The 20296-nt window shown below is 44.4% G+C and overlaps 1 protein-coding gene across 17 annotated transcripts in view; it reads right to left on the minus strand.

Moving 5' to 3' along the window:
* The window catches only part of WNK1 (WNK lysine deficient protein kinase 1), a 116818-nt gene extending 102340 nt beyond the window's left edge, over positions 1-14478 (minus strand). For 13 of the 17 annotated variants that reach the window (XM_054167782.1, XM_054167788.1, XM_054167789.1 and 10 more), the window contains exon 1: positions 12755-14476. In XM_054167782.1, coding sequence (XP_054023757.1) covers positions 12755-13540 — 786 coding nt within the window. In that variant the 5' untranslated portion in view covers positions 13541-14476. Of the gene's footprint in view, positions 1-12754 lie in introns of all 17 variants that reach the window. The other 4 variants (XM_054167787.1, XM_054167785.1, XM_054167773.1 and 1 more) reach the window with 3 other exon arrangements.
* Positions 14479-20296: the final 5818 nt, after the last annotated feature.

Consider the following 20296-nt stretch of genomic DNA (forward strand, 5'->3'; position numbering starts at 1 on the left):
CATGCAGTTTTTTGTCAAAAAAAAGAAAAAGAAAAAAGATCTCAGGATAGGATCAGAAGTTGAGCAACACATAGCCTTGGATGTGGTACAACACTAAAATCACACAGCACTAGCATACTTTGGAAATTCAGTATCATCTTATAAACTACCACATTAGAGGCCCCAACTGTGTTCTGACAGAGGTCAAATCACTGAAGAGCATCAGTGAAGCAAGCCTTCAGTCAAACCATTCTGAACTCCAACCAGCAATTTGCAACAATGGTAAATATCAGAGGCTACCACAAAGAATTTTGGGAATTATTTTTGCTGATGTTGAAAGCACAGCTAGCTGCTTTAGCACAGCTGATCCTGGCTTACTTCCTTTGGATAGCCTGACCTAATCCAAAGCTACTTAAGCTTTCTTCACAAAACTGAACCATTTCTTTGCTTCACCACTTGAGACAATTAGTTTGCACTACTGTTAGCTTTAGTATGTGAAAAAGAGGACTATCAGGGGTCTTGCTGATTCTTCTGAACCACATTATGAGCAGACCAATACAAGACCCTATCACTTACATGGATTAGAATCTAAGGATGCTTTCTCCCACATGCCAAAGAATAAAGGGATTTTACAGCATGGGTTTAAAGGCAGAAAACATCTACAGCAGAAGCACAACGGTTGTCTCAACACCTCTACATTTAGGGTTGTGGTGCTCTGCAAAGGTCTCACTCTTGTTCAACTTAACACTTTAGAGCCCTTCATCTACCTATCTTCAAAAACAGATCCCAGAAAACCTACTGGAACAGCTACTGTTCTACCACTAACCAGAGCTCCTAAATTACAGTCCCAAAGTTTTACCAAAGAGATTAAATGGGCAGGTTTAGAACCCATTACAAAACACTAAAAAAATCCACAACAGCAACAAAATGTTCATCATTACTCACTGCTACTCTTACACAGCTCACAGTCTAAATACATGCATAAAATTACATCTTCATGTAAGATACACAAATATGTTTATTCCACAAGTCTGTAAAACACTGAGAAACTGAGGTCTATCAAGAGTAGGTAGCTTTTTCAATATTACAAAGCTAAGAACAAAAAAGGAGGTATTTTGGTATAAAGAAGTGAAGATTTTAGCACATGTGTTAACAGTATTTTCATGACCTAGCCATTCATAGCAATGGGAACATTCAGAATCACCTGGTTTAAGATTGCTTGGTCCTGTGTACATCCTAAGAACCAAGGTTTTTTGCTACTCCTCATATATGCCTTATAAATACCTTTTCAATTCCCAAAGCTCCTTAAAAGAAGCTACTTAAGCCAACACTAATGACAGATTTAAGAGTCTCCAACACCCATAAATCAAACTTCAATTCTTCATGGCTTCCAGAGATTTGCCCCGATTTGAGAGGTAATATATCATACTGGACAGGTGGAAGAAAAACACATTTTGGACTTTAGTCTCAAGGTATAGACAAGACAAACAGCTATTTTTCCTACCTATAGTGTTATCACACACAGTCATTTGTGTTCTGATGCCCTGACATAGTGTGGCCAGCAGGAGCAGGGAAGTCATTGTGCCCCTGGACTCTGCATTGGTTAGGCCACACCTTGAGAACTGTGTCCAGTTCTGGGCCCCTCAGTTTAGGAAGGACACTGAGACACTTGAAGGTGTCCAGAGAAGGGCAACAAGGCTGGGGAGAGGCCTTGAGCACAGCCCTGTGAGGAGAGGCTGAGGGAGCTGGGGTTGCTTAGCCTGGAGAAGAGGAGGCTCAGGGGAGACCTCATTATCTCTACAACTACCTGAAAGCTGGTGGTAGCCAGGAAGGGGTTGGTCTCTTCTCCCAGGCAACCAGCACCAGAACAAGGGGAGTCTCAAGCTGCACCAGGGGAAGTTTAGGGTCGAGGTGAAGAGAAAGTTCTTCCCAGAAAGATAAATTGGCCATTGGAATGTGCTGCCCAGGGAGGTGGTGGAGTCCCCATCCCTGGAGGTGTTCAAGAGGGGACTGGATGTGGCACTTGGTGCCATGGTCTAGTCATGAGGTCAGTGGTGACAGGTTGGACTTGATCTTTGAGGTCTCTTCCAACTTGGGTGATACTGAGTGACATGCTGCAATTTGTGCCATGTTTCTGAAAAGCACTGCACATTCAAGCAGGTGGTCTATGAAAGCAAAGGGAATCCCTAGGAAACACAAGGATGTTTTCCTAGAGGAAGCTTAAGTACTAAAGACAGCTTTTTAATGACAGGTCTTCAGGTATAGGCCATGCACAATCTATTAATGTGCTACAGCGTTTAAGTCAGCAGCAGCAATCCAGAATGAATTTGTTCCTGTTTCTCAGATTTGACATCACATTTGATTTCTCAGGCTTGACATCAACAAAAGAAGTCATACCATCACCTGAACTGGGTCACAGTTGCCATCAAGAGTGGGGTAAAAAACCCCACAAAACAATTGAAGTGCCCCATGTAACTTCCTCCTCCCAGGTACAGCCAACCTGAAATGCATTCTGAAAAGCATTACAAAATCACTCAAAAGCATTGAGCTGCTTGTCCACAGGGAAAAAGCTCAAGCCTCATGTAAAGGAAAGAGAGAAACATCACAGAAAAAAAGTAATTCTAAAACTGAAGTCTCCTTTCCCTATCAGACATTTCTGCAGTTTTGCCAGTTCCAGCACACTGTTCCTGGCAAACCTAACTAAGCCCAAATCATGCTATATGTAACTAAAACCCCTGCCCTCAAAGGTCATTCCACACACTGTCAGTCTCTACTCATCTACATCCAAAAAGGATAACACAAAAATAACATAAAAATAATCAATTACTTCTCAGAGAATCATTCTTATTATAGGATGCTTGTCTGAATGGGCTGCCTCTCAGTCCTCTTTCCAGTTGAGGTTTAGACTCAACACATCGTATTTATCCTTTAGGGAAGACTCAAAGGCTCTGAGTCCAAATCAACTTCAGCAAAGCAAAATACATTAAGTTATCTTGCATTTTTATATAGATACACAACTTTTATTTCCCAAAAGAATGCATACCCTAAGCAGCTGAATGATGAAAGAGATAAAACAAAAATAGTTTAATGATGGAAAATATCTGGGAGAATGAAAGGCTCATTTAGAAGAGGCAGATTTGAAAACAGACATAGTAGCATTTTGCAACATTCAAGCAAAACCTGCTAACAGTTCAGAAATTGCCATTAACAGATGCACATTACATAAGTGCACACAGATTTGCAGATCCTCAAGATAATCAGCCTGGGTTGCTGAAGCTTTTAATAGCAATATTTGTGGGTTATTGTTCGTATGTCGTTAGTCACCGCCAGGATAGAAGCAGTCAAAATACATTCAGATTGGAGCCAAACTTACCAGCAAGAGTCAGCACAGCAGAAACAAGTTACAGGGTCACTCTAGAGAGGAAAGTGTCCAAGGAAAACTGGGTAACATCAGCTGAATAGTCTTACACAGCTCTAACACCAGAAAAAATGCATCATATTGTTGGTACCAGCTTTGTACTATCTTCTGTTTAGCTCAGCATTCCATTACCACAGTGACATACAAAAATAGCAGTACTCCTATTCTTCTCAAACTCTTCTAAAGGGTAGTAATAAACTCTCAATCACTTAAATGAGTTTTTCCATTTGTAGCCTTTTGCTCACTCTTGCTAGCCCCAAAAACGCTACCACAAGCCACCACCTTTGACTACTGACAGAGTGAAGTTAGGAGCAGCTAAAGCCACCCAGATCAAAAAATACAATCCACAACAGCTCAACAGAAACAAAGCTTCTCCTTCATATAAGAGGTCTAATAAAGCTTATTTTTTCACACCATCTGCTATCCTAAAGCAGAAACATAGCAGCTCAGTGAATAGCTGTCTAAAGTTTCCGTCAATGACTGCTTATTAAGAGAGGCAACAGGATCAGAGCCATGCTGGACCATGGCTCAAAACATAGCATCCATGTTACAAGTTACCAGAGCTGCCAAAGGTTCCTTTATGTTTTAATCTTACTGGTAACAGGCTAGAAGGATTCCTGCTAAGCACTTGCAAAACTACACTTGAACAGCATCATAGTGATCCTGTCCCAAGAAACAAATGCTCTACAGAATCACTGCCCAGACTAGTTACCCAGCCTGCCCAGACTATTACCAACAGAGGAACCAGAAGGTTCTTGGGCACAATTCAGTATAAAAAGAAATGCCATCCTCTACATTAACATACACAGCACTGGTCAAAGCATCCATCTCAGTAGCATTGACATGTTAGTTAGAAGTTCACAGATACTCTAGGTACATGGTAAATGAGCATCAAGGGGGCAGGGGGAGATGTCTAGATTGTAAGCAGCACTCCCAAAGACTCTGCTTAGGCCTAAAACGGTAAATCCACACTCAGCAAGGTTGTCCCTCTTGGGTGATTTAGAATGCATTATGCTCCTAACTGTTTACTACTTTACATGCACATTAATGCTTACATAGCTTCTGGAAGACAAAAAGAAAACATGCATCAACACCAATATATTCAGCGAAGAAAACTGCAACGAGCTAAATAAACTGAGAGCACGTTAGGTTGCTTGTAATCCATGCAAAGTAACAGACAGTGCTGCTTGGAATTACCCAGGCAAGTCTGAAAGTGCTTGAGAGTAATCTGGATATGTGCAATGCATCTGTCATTACCAGGTGCAAACAACTGGGATGAAGTTCAGAATTATGTTTGAAAACTGCATCTGAATTCTTCTGGCCACTGTATTGCATCCCAATTATTACACTCCAGCTTATTAGGGAAAAAAAGTTGCAAACATCTGTAATGATCTTGTTGCAAGGACCTCCTCTGGAGTTGAGAGGATAGCATCATGCAGCATAGAACATTAGTAACAAAAAAAATTTCTTGAGTAACAGAATATTCTGCACATGGTACCCACAGGACAAATGAGCAAGCTCCCTCTCCCAAAGACGACCTCAACTAAGCCACAGATTCAATCTTAGTCGCCTCTTTGCTTCCCTTGGCTCTCCCAAGGCAAATCATGAGGACAATCAGAATCATACATTGAGAAGTGTGGGTATGACAAATTCTAATGGTGAGGAAGATGAAAACAAGGTGGAAATAAGGATACCTGCAGTGTCTTGACTAGAGACACTGTTTAAGGTTCACTACACAGCCTAAATGATGCAGTCAGGGATTGGAGTAAGTTGCCCAGGGAGGTGATGGAGGTGTTCAAAAAGCATGTAGAGGTAGCATTTTGGAACGTGATTTCATGGCCATGGTGGTGTTAAGTCAACAAATGGACTCAATCTTAAGAGCCCAATCTGTGATTCTATAAAATCAGCTAGAAGAAAGTTCTAGAGACTGTAAACAGCTTCCAAAAATTACTTATGAAGCCACTCTGAAATTTTAGTCTGTTCAGACAATAATTGTAATGCCACATTTCAAAAGATTTTCAGATGGCTTATGTTAGGTAAAAGCCTCCAAACTACTCTGAGAAATCCATTCTCAGGCGACGCTACAAATTTGACTTTTCAGAATAATAATTGCTTCGAGTATACTGGAAGAGCATTTTCCCAGATGTGGTGTACACACACATCATGATCAAGTTAAAACCATGGAATCATTATCTAAAGCTCTAAGAGTCAAACCCAGTAACTTTACACCACTCAAAAATAACCCCCACGTGCTCTGCCAAGAAAGTCCTATGCCCAGCTGCAGCAGCACTGCAAGCTTGCACGACACTGACAGTTTTTCTTATGGCCCAAATGGTACAGCCATTATGTAGACTAAAATAAGCTTGAAAATGTGAACTTAAAGACTGAAACAGAAAGATACCTCTACTTCAACTCAACCATTATTTGGAAGAGCCAATCAGAAACTCATTTCCTGTAAAGACAGCAACTTTCTTTTTTTTTTTTTGGAGATTGCTAAAGAGATGCATGACAGGAAGCAAAGCTACCACTGCTCAGCACAAACTCTGTGACATGCAGCATGGAGCACCTGGGTGACAGTTGGAGCTGTGCCCTTTAATAAGCTGATGGTATAAACAACCAACCAACAATGTGGGGGAGAAAAAAAAAAAGAACAAACCAACCCAACATGTGGCCCACAGGGATGTTGCTAACCAAAAGGTATTGAATCAACACTGCATCCATGGAGACTACTACAGATCTATTACTGCTTGTTTTATTTATTACTCTGCTAGACAGTTCTCAAAGGACTCTATACAGGATGTCTCCAGGGAGTTATCAGGTAGAGGGTTATTCCCGCCCCCCCCCCCCCCCCACCCCTTCAAAGAAATATTACAGTCCTGTTACTTTTCCTCAGCCCTCAAAAGTGTAGCTGTGAAGTTAATTTTCAATCACAAGAGCCCAAAACTAATCTCATTTAAAAGATTCAATTCAGCAGCTCTAAAATCCACCCAAACTGACAATAAAAGCCTGTTTATTTCCATAAGAAATGCTGCATTTTCAGAATGTTCTTATCTGATTATATTTACTGCCTCACAACCAGACAGTTACAAATTGAACCACAGCCACCTCCAAAAGTGATATCCCTTTGAGGTAAGATTATTTTCCCAAGTAGAGGTCGCGTAACAGCTGCAGCTCCAGAATGTACTTTAAGCTCCCTTCTCTCTTTCAGGGTCACCTTTGTAAACTCAGAGGGAGCTGGACCACTGTTTATACTTCTGCAGGTAATTAGTCTGGCTCCTTTCCCATGTCATTTATCAAGTTGTCAATTGTATCAATTACAGCACAAACACTCAGGATTATGGCTGGGTTTTGTTCTTTAGACAAAGAAGAAACTTTCACATCAGAGATTTGAAGGCAGGAAGTAACAGCAACTTGTTCAACCCTGCCACATGGAGAACAAAAAAATTAGACTTTACTGCATAAAATGTCAAGCTCTTCATGTGTGCACCCTTGAAGATACTTGGCAATGTAGTGTCACCTGAAAATGCTGTAAAATGACTATACACTTAAGAGGGTTACAGGCTTTTTGCTTTCAATGGTTTGGAATCTGGAGAGCTTGAGAACAGAACAAGAGCTAGTAAGAACTGAACGATATTCATGAGTGACTGTCACATTCCTTTAGTAATCTACATTTGTGACAATCAAGCATCTAACCCAGCAGCAGTCATGAACAGGAGGCACATTGCTGTTACAGTGGCCATAGCCACATATAGTCATGCTCACAGACTAGAAGACTATTTTAAACAGTGATGTGAAGGGTGGGCATGGGGATCACCATACTTCATTAGACTTGAGCTTGATCTTGCAGTAGAAGTTTTATAAAACATATATTAAAGCATTCCAAATTAAACTACAGTTGAGTGCTTTCAAAGATGATCTGTTCCAAGATGTCTATTTATCCAGAACAGAATGTTTCCCAACAGCACTTGGACAGATGAATTTCAGGTCCACGCTCCTGAGCTTCCTCTCACTGCACAAAGGTTCCGATCTGGTTTTCCATTTTGTTTTAATGTAGCTATATGACTTGGCATCAGAGGTAACATCTTTGCAGTCAGGCTTCCTAGTAAGCAATATGCAACCAGCTTAAAAAAAAAAAAGAGAGAGACTACAGGATGCCACAGTTGTGATACAAGACCTTTTTTGGTTGTCAGACTTGCACATGCAGCTTCTGAAACGTTCCCAGCTCAGCCAGCCCAAAAAGCAAAGCGATTTTTAAGAATGATACTGTGACTTCAGTAAGCTGATATGCCATGGCAAGCCTGCAATAGAGTCTGTTCTCCAGAGTATAGAAACTACATTCCATTGCTGTCTGCTGACCTAAAAATCATTATTAAATACAGCTTTAAGACTACTAAAGATAGGTATAGTTAAATCTGAAGTGCCTCTAAAACCAAAGATATACATCTTACCCAAGCAACTTCCTGTACTGGGGGATTTAACTTCTATGCATTGTTACACTTAAGCTTTCTGATATATCAAAATACTATTTAGCTCCTCACTACTTCTTGCAATAGTGACAACCAGTTGCACTTCCATTTTTACCAGAATGCACCAAAGACTCTCACATTCACTTATGGCCTATACTTGCTTTTAACTGGTTTTGACTGCTACTGCCTATGTAAAGAAAACCCCATTTGTAAATTGGAGTGTTGGTACACTACACTTGGTCTCTAACAGCCTGTAACAGAACTGCATACATGTAGCCTAAAGAAAACCCCATTTGAAAATTGGAGTGTTGGTACACTACACTTGGTCTCTAACAGCCTGTAACAGAATTGCATACATGTAGCCTAAAGAAAACCCCATTTGTAAATTGGAGTGTTGGTACACTACACTTGGTCTCTAACAGCCTGTAACAGAATTGCATACATGTAGCCTAAAGAAAACCCCATTTGTAAATTGGAGTGTTGGTACACTACACTTGGTCTCTAACAGCCTGTAACAGAATTGCATACATGTAGCCTAAAGAAAACCCCATTTGTAAATTGGAGTGTTGGTACACTACACTTGGTCTCTAACAGCCTGTAACAGAATTGCACACACGCAGCCTATGCTAATTTATTACTTAAGTGATTTAGAACTACATGTAACCAAATTCACATTTAGCTTCCCCCTCAAAGTAGTAACAACACACTCTTCTTGTACCTCTTGAATTCATTTCTTAATCCCAGAAGCTCTACCTCAATTTGAGACAGCCATGGACTCCTTTTCCCCTTCAGCAGCTCATGTTAGCACAGTAACTTGACTGACTAACCCACACCTTCTGTCAAAGAAATACAAGGGACAGGAGAGACACAGCACATACTGGTCAAGCAGTGCTGTTCTCCAATGCAAGCAGTTTACCAGGAATGTGTTTCAATACATTTTTAATAAGTTTCCAAAACATTATTCTTCAAGAAGACACTGGCCAAATGAAAGGTAAGTCTTCAAATGCACAATCAAAAAACCAACCAAACCAACCCACTCAACTACCTCAGAATTATCAAGCATGCTTTTGTATTTGGAAACTTACTAATTTGAGTGTCATAACCCAAAGCAATAATGCCAGATAGATTCTGCAGCCCAGCAACTGACTGCACCACCCTGTATTGTTCTATAAACCAGAAGTTAAAATGACAGTCTCAATTTCACACCAAACTGAAGTAGTGATTCACAGGATGACACATTCCCCCTAAAACTTGGCTTTTACAGTCAGCTATGTGATTCTCACTGCCTTTGGTTGAAGAGCATTATTTTGCTTAGAAAAACTTAATGCAACAGGAAAAGGCATCCCATCACATTTTAGCCCCCCTACCCAAACTGTACAGAGGTGACAAAAGACTCACTGCTCAGAAATGTAATTTTAAAAGACTAACCAGTAACACCATTGTACAACAAGAGCTAACTTAAAACAGACAACAGCAGCACCCACCACTTTTGTCAATGTCTGCCTTCTTCAGGACCATTAAGGCAGTAACCCTAACTACAGCTTCCGTCAATTCAGGAGATGTGCTAATGACAACAGTAGGAGGCACACTTGACTCAGAATAACTAGAGTTGAGCATATACAATGGGAATAAAAGTATTCCAAGACTAACATTATTACACTAAGAATTTCCTTGCAGGAACTGAAGTTGAGTACTGGCCCTAAGCTGCTGCTGCAGAGCTCTTACAGCTCCACTATGCTCATACTTAAATACCTTCATTCAGTATTTAAGCCAGGTTCAGTTACAATTTGCTTCATATAGGCAGGCCACAAAACAAACTAGGATGGTCCATCAGTCACATATGTTAGGTTTTGAACACATCTGTAAGTAACCTCAAAGCATACTCAATTCCTTCAAATCAAATCTTCCTATCTTTCACAGATCCAAGAAAAACTACCCTTGGCCAGGACCTTTCTTGACTAAGATACTAAGAATACCATTATGTCACCCATGGAATTTCAGCTCTATCTCCTCCTATTTCCTCCACAGATCAGTACATCAAGCATAAGGGGCATTACAAGGCAGTTCAAAACCCTCAAGCATATGGAGCAACATTCTCCAGAGAATATTCACCATCAACTTGGGAACCCAAGCTGCATTTCATAAAGAGCATCCAAACTTCCTTTGAAAGGAAAAACACTGGTATTCTCAGATTTTACACTTCCTTGCTACAAAGCACATACATCAAAATTAGGCATTAAAAAAAACAAAACACCACACCACCATTCAGCCAAAGACCAAGAACAACACAGAAGACTTTGACCCACAAAATTGCTACCACAGATTTTACCTCAATATTGAAACAGAGTTTGAGCTGAAAGCAGGTGGCATCTTGTTTTCTTCTAAAGAAGAAAGACTTTGAAGATAGTGAAGCATTCTAGATATGCTAGAAAAGCCTTAGAAGAATATAGGTCCAAAGCCTCTATAGAAGTACAAACTGTTCTCACCTCATTCTGTTAACATCTCGCAATCAAGGACTGTGCTACACCTTTATCAACTTCAGATAAGCTGCTAGAAGAACAATTTTGTGTGCAAAATCATGCCAAGCAGCCCCATTCCAGCAGCACTGTTTAGAAGTCTCTAGAGAGGCTGAACACCTGTGATGCCCACAACTTGCTAGCATGAATACAGAGAAGATCTGCTAGGGAACATTATTTCAACGTAATTAGAAGTATCCATCCGTTAGTTATGTTAGTGTAATACAGCATAGAAGACAATCATTCACATTTCCATAGCAAAATAATCATGCTTTGAAGGTTCACAAATCCTAAACCCCTGGCATTCTAGAAAACCAATGACATCTAAGTCTCAGTCCATCCTGAAGAATCCAGATTGTATTTTTATACAACTCACACAGAAATCATCAGCCTGTCAGCAACTACATTTTCCTAGAGAAAAAGAGGATGCACCCATCATATCAATACTAAGAGCCTCCTTTTATTTCTAGATGCAAAACATCAAAACAGGACTGAATCTCAAAATATTCTAGAGTCTAGCTCCTTTAGCAAAATCTTTTAACAGCTATAAAATTGATAGTGCTGTTTCAGTCATTTTTGTATGCAGCTTCCTTGCCAGAGGAAAACAACAGCCTCCAGAATAACTTAACACACAAAGCACTCCTGTAATCTCCAATCAAAACATCAGGTATTTGCCCCTTACAAATACTTTTATTCATGCTTTTTCCAATCTATCATTTTAAACACTACTCATTAAGCCCTTCAATCAATGGAAAGCTCAACAGCATGCCCTTTATAAATGAGCTTCTTCATTGAATTATTCCAAGAAGGTGCCTCTTCAGACAACTTTGTCCACATGGCACTGGTGAGGATCAAGACACTTCAGAGGCAGCTAGTGGAAAGTGACTGCTGTCAAGCTAACATTACTCTGATCAGTAAGTGTGAAGATTAAAACAGATTTCAAGCATTTAAGCCAAGGAACTCTAAAACTGCACAGATAATTGAAATGAGAGTCATAGAATTTTAGTGGATTACTGATGTCTTCTCAATGGCACATGAAAATCTTAAGCAGAGCCCAACCAGGATCATTTCACTTATTTAATTTAAAATTAGTGCTCATAAAACCACTACAAGTCCCTAACTAGCATGCAAACATGTGGCACGCTTAAGGATCACAAAGACAACTGGAAGTTTACTTCCACAGTCAATAAGGATAATGGCAATAACAATGAACAAAAACATTGGTAGACTACTTAAGCAATCATGCAAAAGCAAGCATGAACCAGGAAATCTCTTAATAAATTCTTTCAGATTGTATGGAACAGAAAGGAGAGAGTAAGAAAGTTTTGGTGCAGTTACTGCAGTCATTTGTGAGGAGCCAACTGCTTAAAATTCCCACGAAGACTTCTGGGATTTTGACCTAATGCTCTTTTGTCTGCCCTAAATGGGATGAGAACACACACAATAATAAAGCCTTACTACATGAACCCCTCTACGAATGGCACCACAACCTAGAACTTCAAAGCAAGCACTACCCTTTTAATTGAACACCAAGTATTTGTTCCTGCTACTCCAAGCTGTTCCCACTTCTTTTAGGGTTGTTGCACAGCAACCCGTGTCTCAGTTAAACTGACTTGCACGCAACTAAGAGTGTTCCTGCCATCCTGTGCTCCTACAGAAATCTGGCTCTGTTCAGGACAGAAGCCTGGTAGAAGACGAGGCTCTTTATCCAGTTTAATCCACCATTCATTCAGAAAGGTTAAACTCCAGGGTTGGTTGTTTTAAACTTCAGAAAGGAGACCACTTCTTTCTTTCCTTGTGCCTGCATCATGTGAACCCTAGGACTCAGAACGAGTTTAGTTTTAGCTTTGCTAAACTATATGATGCAACTCACTACATGACTTTGGGCACATTTTAGTTATCTCCTACAAGAATCCACTGCCACAACATATGGAACGTCTGTGAAATTAACACTTCAGTGTTTTTTAGAAAGAAAAAACACCAAACAGATTTTGAAACACTCAAGGCTAGCTCAAGTTGACATTCACTTACACATATTCCCTCTGCCTCCCTGAAGCTGTGCACAAGTGCTTTTGCAATCCTCCGAGCTACCTTTTGGAGGTGTAAAATGCAAGACACTAAGAAACAGAACTGTAGCACATTTTCTGATGATAATGCTAAAAGAAGTCTTCAGAGAGCAGAGTACTTAAAAGTCAAACTGACTCTAAGGCACAGCTGAACATTTCTTCCAGAGGAGTACCTCAAGTAAGGCCTGTGGGTCCCTGTCCAAATAAAGCAGACCTTGAGCTGATGGATTTCACCACCTTGTAAGTACACAGCCTAGCACCTGGGAGAATGACTATGCTTTGCTAATTCACAGTTTTTATTTATGTTACCTGCAGCTCACACCAGGCGACTTCCACAGTAGTATCTGTATCAAGACCTTTATACACAGTCTTAAAAGAGCCTCTTCCAATCTCGATGTCAAACTTCAGGAAGCGGCCATCTGGAGAGATGCCCACTGCCTTGGTCTCAAGCTCCTCGATGTCTTCCTGCTGTGCTGCTCTCCGTTCCTCAAATTCCCGGCTAGCAGCTGACGCGCTGCCAGCGGCACTGGTAGGGGGTAGCGCGGTTGCCTCGTCCTCCTCCTCCTTGGGCAGCAGCGGGGCGGCATCCTTCGTGGCAGGAGGCTCCTGATCGGACTGTCCTTCCTGGGGAAGAGGAGCAGGCAGCGGCGGCGACTGCAGCAGCGAGGGCGCCTGGGTGGCGCTGACAGCGATGAAAGCGGTCCGGCTAGCACCCTCCGGAGGGGAGACCAACGGAGCGGCGCTGCCTCCCGAGACTGGAGCCGAGGGCGCTGCGGGCTGCAAACTGGGTAGCTCCAAAGCCGTAGCGTTGGAGTCGCAGATCACGCTACGGCGGAAGAAGCGGTGCTCAGTGGCTGCCGCCCCTCGGCTGTCCTTGTCCATGGTGTGGCGACGGCGCCGGTACTCCTCACTACGGCCTCCGCACCCTGCTCCGCCGCTTGTTCCGCCGGCCCCGGAGGCTCCGTGCTCTGTGGAGGCTCCCAGCTTCTCCCCGACGGAGCTGTCCGAGCTGGAACCGTTCTTGGGCGGCGGTGGCGGGGGAGCCAGGAAGCGAGGGGCTGGGGTGCCGCTCTCTGTGGCGCCCCCCGACATCATGCCCCGGGGAGCGCTGCTAGGGTGAAGCGGCGGCGGCGAAGCGGAGGCGACGAAAGGAGCCGGTCACTGAGCGGCGAGCGCGCCTGTCCGCGGCTGCAGTTGCAGCTGCAACAGAGGAGGGTCCCAAGGGCTCCTTACGGCGGAGCTGGGAGGCGGCTGCTGGCGAGGCTGGGCCGGCGGGGTGGGTTCCCGGTCAGTGTCTGCATCCATCCTGCAGCGGGAAGCCGGGCAGCGGGGCCGACATGGAGTACCAAGAGCTGAGACGGGGCGCGGGGTGAGGGAGGGAGCAGCGAGGGGAGCAAAAACCCAAGCACCGGGCCCGGGCGGGGAGGGAGGCGCCGTAGGCAGGCCCCCGACTGGGGAGAAGCCGGCGCCTCACCCGGCGGCTTTAAAGCAAGGGGACAGCACCGCAATTATTCCCCGTGATGCAAAGAAAGCGAAGCAGGACCAGACGCCCCCCGGAATGAGGACCTGAGGGGAAGGGAAGGTGCTGGGAGATGAGGTAAGGAAAGAGACAGGCCCCGCACGCCGGCCGCAGAAGCTGCCGCGCTCAGTCACTCGCACGGGGCGGGGGAGGCCTGGGCAGGCCCAGCGCTCTCAGTCCGGCGAGGGGGCAGGGAAAGGGATCCCGGGGATTCAGCCTCGCCTCACAGGGGCGCCCATGGCGGCCGCGGCCTCCACCTCCCGGCAGGCAGCCACCGCCCGCGCGCCGCCGGCCCGCGCTCCCTCCAACAGTCACCGCCGCCTCGCACCGAGCCGGAAAGCCTCCTCCTGACCCCCGCCTGCGGCTCGCAGCCTCTCCTCACCCGGGGGCCGCCCGCCACTGCCACGGGTCAGCCGAGTCCAGGTGGCGCCCTGCGCCGCGGCGGACAGGAGGTAGCGGGAACCGCCGCGGCCACCCCGGGGACGTCTCCGCGCTAAATGGCGACGAGAGCCCGAAACCGACACACAGAAGCGGGAGAGGGGGCGGGGAGAGCCAGCGCCGCCGGCCACGCCCCCTTCCGCGCCTCTCTGCGCACGCTCGCGCGCCAACGCTGAGGCGGTGGCTCAGGCCCTGCCTCCGCCGCGGCCTCGGAGAGGTGGCAGCTCCCGGCGTGCAGCGCGCCGCGCGCGGAGCCTCATGGGAGTTGTAGTTTCCCGCCCTGGCAGGGCGCAGGGTTCCGCTGGGCCGAGAGAGCTGCCTGTGCCTGCCCCCGGGCAAGGAAGGAAGGAAGGAAGGAGACTCCCAGCATGCCTAGTAGCGTCTAGGGCCAGAGAACTGAGGTGCTCTCTCCAAACCGGGGCGGCTGCGTGATGCCGGGTTCTGTTCCAGCCGCTGGGCCCTCCGGACGGCCTGGGCGGGAGCCGCCGGCCGGGGTGGGCTGGGTCACAGGAGGTTCAAAAGACGCTGAGGCTGTTGCCGTTGCTTGTTTCCTCAAGTCCTACGTTACACCCATTTAATAAATTATATGTTTAACTTTGTGTTATCAACAGCCTTTAAATTTTTTTACAACTGTGTCAAGATATCCCCGCTGCACAGGAGTACTGTGTGAACCAGCGAAGGTTTGGGGTTTTCCTCCGTGCAGGTCACCTGGAGAGGTGTTAATTGGCCTGGCAATCTAAAATGCAATTAAGTGCCACGGAAATGTGTGCTCTCCGTTATTTAAACGACATGGGATGTACAGCCTTTCCCCTGACGTGGTAGTTGTCCTACAGCAATTTCAGCCAGGACTGGAGCTGCTGCTCCAGGTTAAAAGCAGGCTGTAGAGCAGCCAGTGAGAGCACATGTGGGCAGCGACAGAAACCGGGGACTTTCAGGTTAGCAAAGCATCAGCACACACCAGTCATCTGGTTTATTTATATCATGTTCCTCTTTTTTATTAATACACCGAAACCAAGCACTTTCCTTCTTACGAGAGCAGTCTTTTGAAGTCAAAGGGAATCTACTGAAGGAGCAGCACATCGTTTGGTACAAGGCCTTCCCGGCAACTACAAATCGACAATTACGCTAAGGAAAGAAAAATTCGGGAAACTTCCCTATCTAAATAACATGTGGCTAGAAAACACACTGCAATTTCAAATGCTTTTTGTTGAAGTTACTTAGAGGAAGTTGTGTGTTGCTGATGCCTTAGCTCCTCCTGCACAACATAGCAGGAATGGCCCTTTCAGACCTCCACAGCCCCCAGCCGTTACACACCCTTCCAAAAGATCCTCACACGCTTGTATTCCTCGTACACGAGATTTAATACTACACAGTGAGCAGAACATCACTGGGGTTTGTACACCTTTGTGTACAAACAAAATAATAGCGTGGTTTTCACAAAGAGGACAAAACATGCTTTATTGTGCAAAGCAAGACTTCTGCATGGCTTAGGCTTTCTAGAGCTTGCCTTACTTTAGTTAGTGTATTCATTAGAGTGCCACTTGAGCTGCACTGGTACAAGAGCTGACACTCCAAAACAATGATGACCTGATATGATTAGCAGCCAGGAGTGATGGGATCAAAAGTGATTAACTCATAATTCAGTCTGCTGCATCTTCCTCTGCACTGCCAGGGCCAATGTCACCAGCAATTGATCGTCCAGATCTCTAACACCAAGCAGGGCTCAGCTTCACTCAACACTTGGCTACAGGTATTTGTGCATCTCTCTAGACACCGGAGTGAACCTTCATTTGTAGTATCAGCAGATGTATCCAATCTAACTTTATACTACTAAGAGTAGTAGCACATAGTTGATCTAATTGATCACTAGTTGAGGATGCCTCTGCTTACTGCACAGGAGGTTGGACTTCTATGACCTTTGGAGGTCCCTTCCAAACCAGACCATTCTATGATTCTATGATAGTAGCAGACCTCCACCAGGGGCTGGCAACCAAGGCCTCATTACCCACCCTGGTCTGTGCCTCTTCATCTTTATTACTGTTGTTGCCTTCTGGATCTACATTAAAGCAGAGATCTGCTCTCCTCCACTGCCCACTGCATATTTACTAATCCTTTGGATGGGTTAAGCAGGAGTAGATAGCAAACCTTGCTCCAGGTTGATGTCTGATGTAACTTCATGAGCATATACCTAAAATAATACAGTGATAAAGCATTCTTTCTGGTGTAAGCCTAAAGAGCTGTTTGGTGAATTCCACTTGCATCATCAGTACTCTTTGGCAACCAACTCCCAGGTCTGCACCCAGCCACATAGCATATGATCTACTGCAAGAGCTAGATGAGCTGCAGCTGGGAAACCACTGCCCTGTGTTCTACACATGTGGTTTAAATGAGACCTGGGTAGCCCCTTTCTTACTCAAATGCCTTTCACCCATTGTTCTTAAATATATTTTCCTTTAGTTAATTAAGAAAAACTTTATGAAAGAGATCTGCAGCCCAGCAATGCATAGCCACAAGGGCCTTGAGGCAGTCTTCTACTAAAAAAATTGTGGTAATTATGTGAAAAGGCACCTCCCCAGTGTCTGATCCAGCACATTCCTTAGGAACCTTGCAATTGAAGAAGGTTATTCCTCTGAGCCCAACATGTTCAGTGCGAGGTCTCTTACACTCAGCCCTTCTCAATGACTCCTCTTCTGGGCAGAGATAGGTTTAGCAATTAGCTGGGCAGAAAGAAAAAAGGCTGAGCAGCTGACCTGGGGGTGGGAATGATGGATTTTGTCTTCTTTGGCTCTGAAAACTGAAGTGGAATGATACTGGCAGCTATATTTTGTGTGGGTGGTGTTTTAATTTTGTCATTCTAAAAAAGAAGGGGAAAAAAAAAAGACTAATGTAATAAAAAGTGTGGGCTTGCTTTCCCTTCAGTTTTATTTCTTTTAATCTGTAAAACTGTGTTTACACTAAAGGGAAAACTTCAGTGTTGCAGCAAGATTTAATAAAGCATTAAAGCAAATTCTGTGTGTAGGTTACATTTAGAAACAAGTAATTAAAGTGGCTTCGGTGCCAGAGCTCCTCAGCCAATTAGAAATACTTCTTTCACCCATTGCTGTAAGAGAAAGTCACCGAAACAAGGAGCCTGCCTATGCTTGAGATGTTACAGACAAAGAGACTTAAAGAAATATTTTGATTAAATCCAAAGGGCCGACGCTTGACGCAGCGAAAACATCCTTCTCCTGTTAAGCCTCTTTTAGGCACAATCATCTTGCTTGAAACAATAGTAGTTTACAAGATTGCTCTGAATGAAGTGTGAGTTGGAAGCTGACTGAATCAGAAACTTTTTTTTTCCCCCCCTCTTTTGCTTTCCTCGGTGAGATTTCATTCACTGCTGGCATTTGTGACCTGCCCATGTGACAAAGCATTAATGTGAACCAGCTATTCTCTATTTTCTCTTATGCAACCCCTTATGCAATGCAGGAGGCTATGCCATGATTTTGATGCACGTGATTTTATTCCATAACCTAGGTGCTTTTCAAAGCAAGCTGTTCAGCTCAGTTTTATTGCACATCGCCAGGTAGCAGCTCCACTGCCGCATAACGGCAGTGACAGTCCACATTTTCCTGCTGGTTTCTTCTTTGTCCTTGGTATTTCTTAAATCTAGGCACCTGCCACAGTGTTCAGTTTTGTTTCTTTAATGCTGGAAGGTAGTGAAAGAAAGTGTTTCCTGCCTGAGAAGTTAGAATATTTAACTTTCCAGATATTCTGGTTTGCTGTGTTTTTTTCCCACAGCAAACCAAACTTCATTGCAAAGTGGTGTGGTTTGGGTTGTTTTTGGTTGGTTGGTTGGTTGGTTGGTTGGGTTTTTTTTCCTGTTTAGTGGTGTTTTATACTTGCAGGTAGTTCTGGAAGTCAAGTCAGGTATGAAATCGTTGTAGCCATCTCTAGCATCTCTGGGTAGTTCAAGTCTTCTGACTCTGTAGTAGGTGATCCATCAGGTGGTGTTGGATGGTGAGTCCTGCCAAACCCTCCGAACATGGGCGGTATCTTCACTAGGAGGGACCATGGGAAAAAGAAATACATCTTGGAGAGCTCAAAATGAACTTCTCTCTGTGCTCTTTCTGGCTTGCAGAGTCTGCTAGTTCTGCAGGAAGACAGGTGAACACTATGGCAAAGACAACTGAGCAGCAGCAGTAGTGAAAGAGGCAGCCACTCTGTGTAGGAAGGACTGAATGCAGAGATAGAGACAGTTCTTTATTGCTTGGGAAAATGGCTTCAACCCTGAGCCATAAAAATGGAGCACAGCATTGTGCTGCTTCATCAGATTGAAACCTACGTTTCCCTTTCACCCACTCGTCCACCCACATCCTAGCTACTAGAATAGAAAGCATAGCTCCTTCTTCCCCTTCTTTCACCCAAATTTTATTCTTTTCACTGAATTTTATTAGAGATAAGATTTGGTTATTGTTCATGCACTATTTCAAACAGTATCAAACCGCAAGGGCAGATGTTGTGGCCAAATTCAATGCCAGTCCTACTGGGACCAGGGCAAAATTATTGCTCACTTCATTGTTTGTCATCTTCATGCCTGTTCTTGTGATGTTTCTTTTCAAAAGTTTGTGAAGTAGTCTAACAGTGAATAAGTGTTGTGGAAGTACAGCTGTTTGCTGAAATCAGCACTGTGTTCTTCCTTTTTCTGTATCTTTAGTCATTGCTCAGTATACGACATTTACCTTTTTTCTCTCTAAGGCTTTAGGGAATTTTGTGGCTCACAGCGGTGTCGTAACACTTCTAAAGCAAGCACAGAAGCAGGGGCACTGCTGTAATGAAGATGAGCTCTTTGATGAAGGTAGGCAGAGGGATGTGTGAAAAAGATGATGATGCTGTGTTTGCAACTGAAGCTGATAGTAATGCTGTGCAGCAGTCAACCTGCCCTGCTGGCTGTTCAGTGCTCACAAGCTGATGGAAATCAATCATTCTCACAGCAGGCCCAGTCCTGCTTCTCTCTACATCAAAGTACAAAAATACAATACTGGTTGCTTCAGTCAAAGCAGAAGGCAGCTTATAGTCCAAAGAACTTCCTCATATCCTTCAAAAGCACAGCCTGGTCCAAATGCAAAGCGTTAGTCTGTTCCCATGTTATTTATCCCAGCCCCAGTACTGGAAGGTGCTCATCATGTCTGGAAGGTGTTGAGCATTCCAGTGCTCTCTGTGGCCACTGACACCAGGCAAAGCAAGAGCACTCAGCTCCTCGTAGTGGGATTCAACACCTTGCAGAGCCCTTGGTAATGCAGGAGTCCTAAAGCAAAAAGAGACCGTGTGATCATTTGGCTGAAGGGAGCACTAGAAATTTGGAGTAGCCTCCTCTGATCACCTAGCACGAGGGGGTTTGGCATGCTGTGCACATGACAGAGCTGTCCACTTGTGAACTCGGTCAGCTGGCTCCTCTTGCCCTCTGTGGGGCCCAGGGGTGAAGGTGCAGAGCTGAAACATAACACATTCTGGCAGTCCACGGCTGAGGCATGGCCTCCGCAGTGGCTTGTCAGTAGGGAGAGTGTTTATTGATGGTATAAGCTTGCTGCCAAGAGAAGGGACTCTGCTGGGGGGGAAAAAAGGCAGCTCTTTACCTGAATAACCTCTGCCTCCTATGTGCAAAGTTTTCACACTCCCGGTGGTTTCAGTGGTGTAATCACAATCTGATGAGAAAATTTCCAGTGTAAACAAGCTCCTGGGGACCACTGCCAGGTGACATGGGTCAGAGCACCTCTCATGTTGCTCCAATCCGTGTCCACGGCTGGGCTGTATCAGGAGTCAGGGAGCTGTGGCTGCCTTGCAGATAGCACTAGATCTTTGACTGTGCTTGATCTTAAGTGAAATGCTCTAGGGAGTTTACTTCATGTTCGTCA

This window comes from Dryobates pubescens, chromosome 15 (genome assembly GCF_014839835.1).
Source record: "Dryobates pubescens isolate bDryPub1 chromosome 15, bDryPub1.pri, whole genome shotgun sequence".
Classification (NCBI taxonomy): domain Eukaryota; kingdom Metazoa; phylum Chordata; class Aves; order Piciformes; family Picidae; genus Dryobates; species Dryobates pubescens.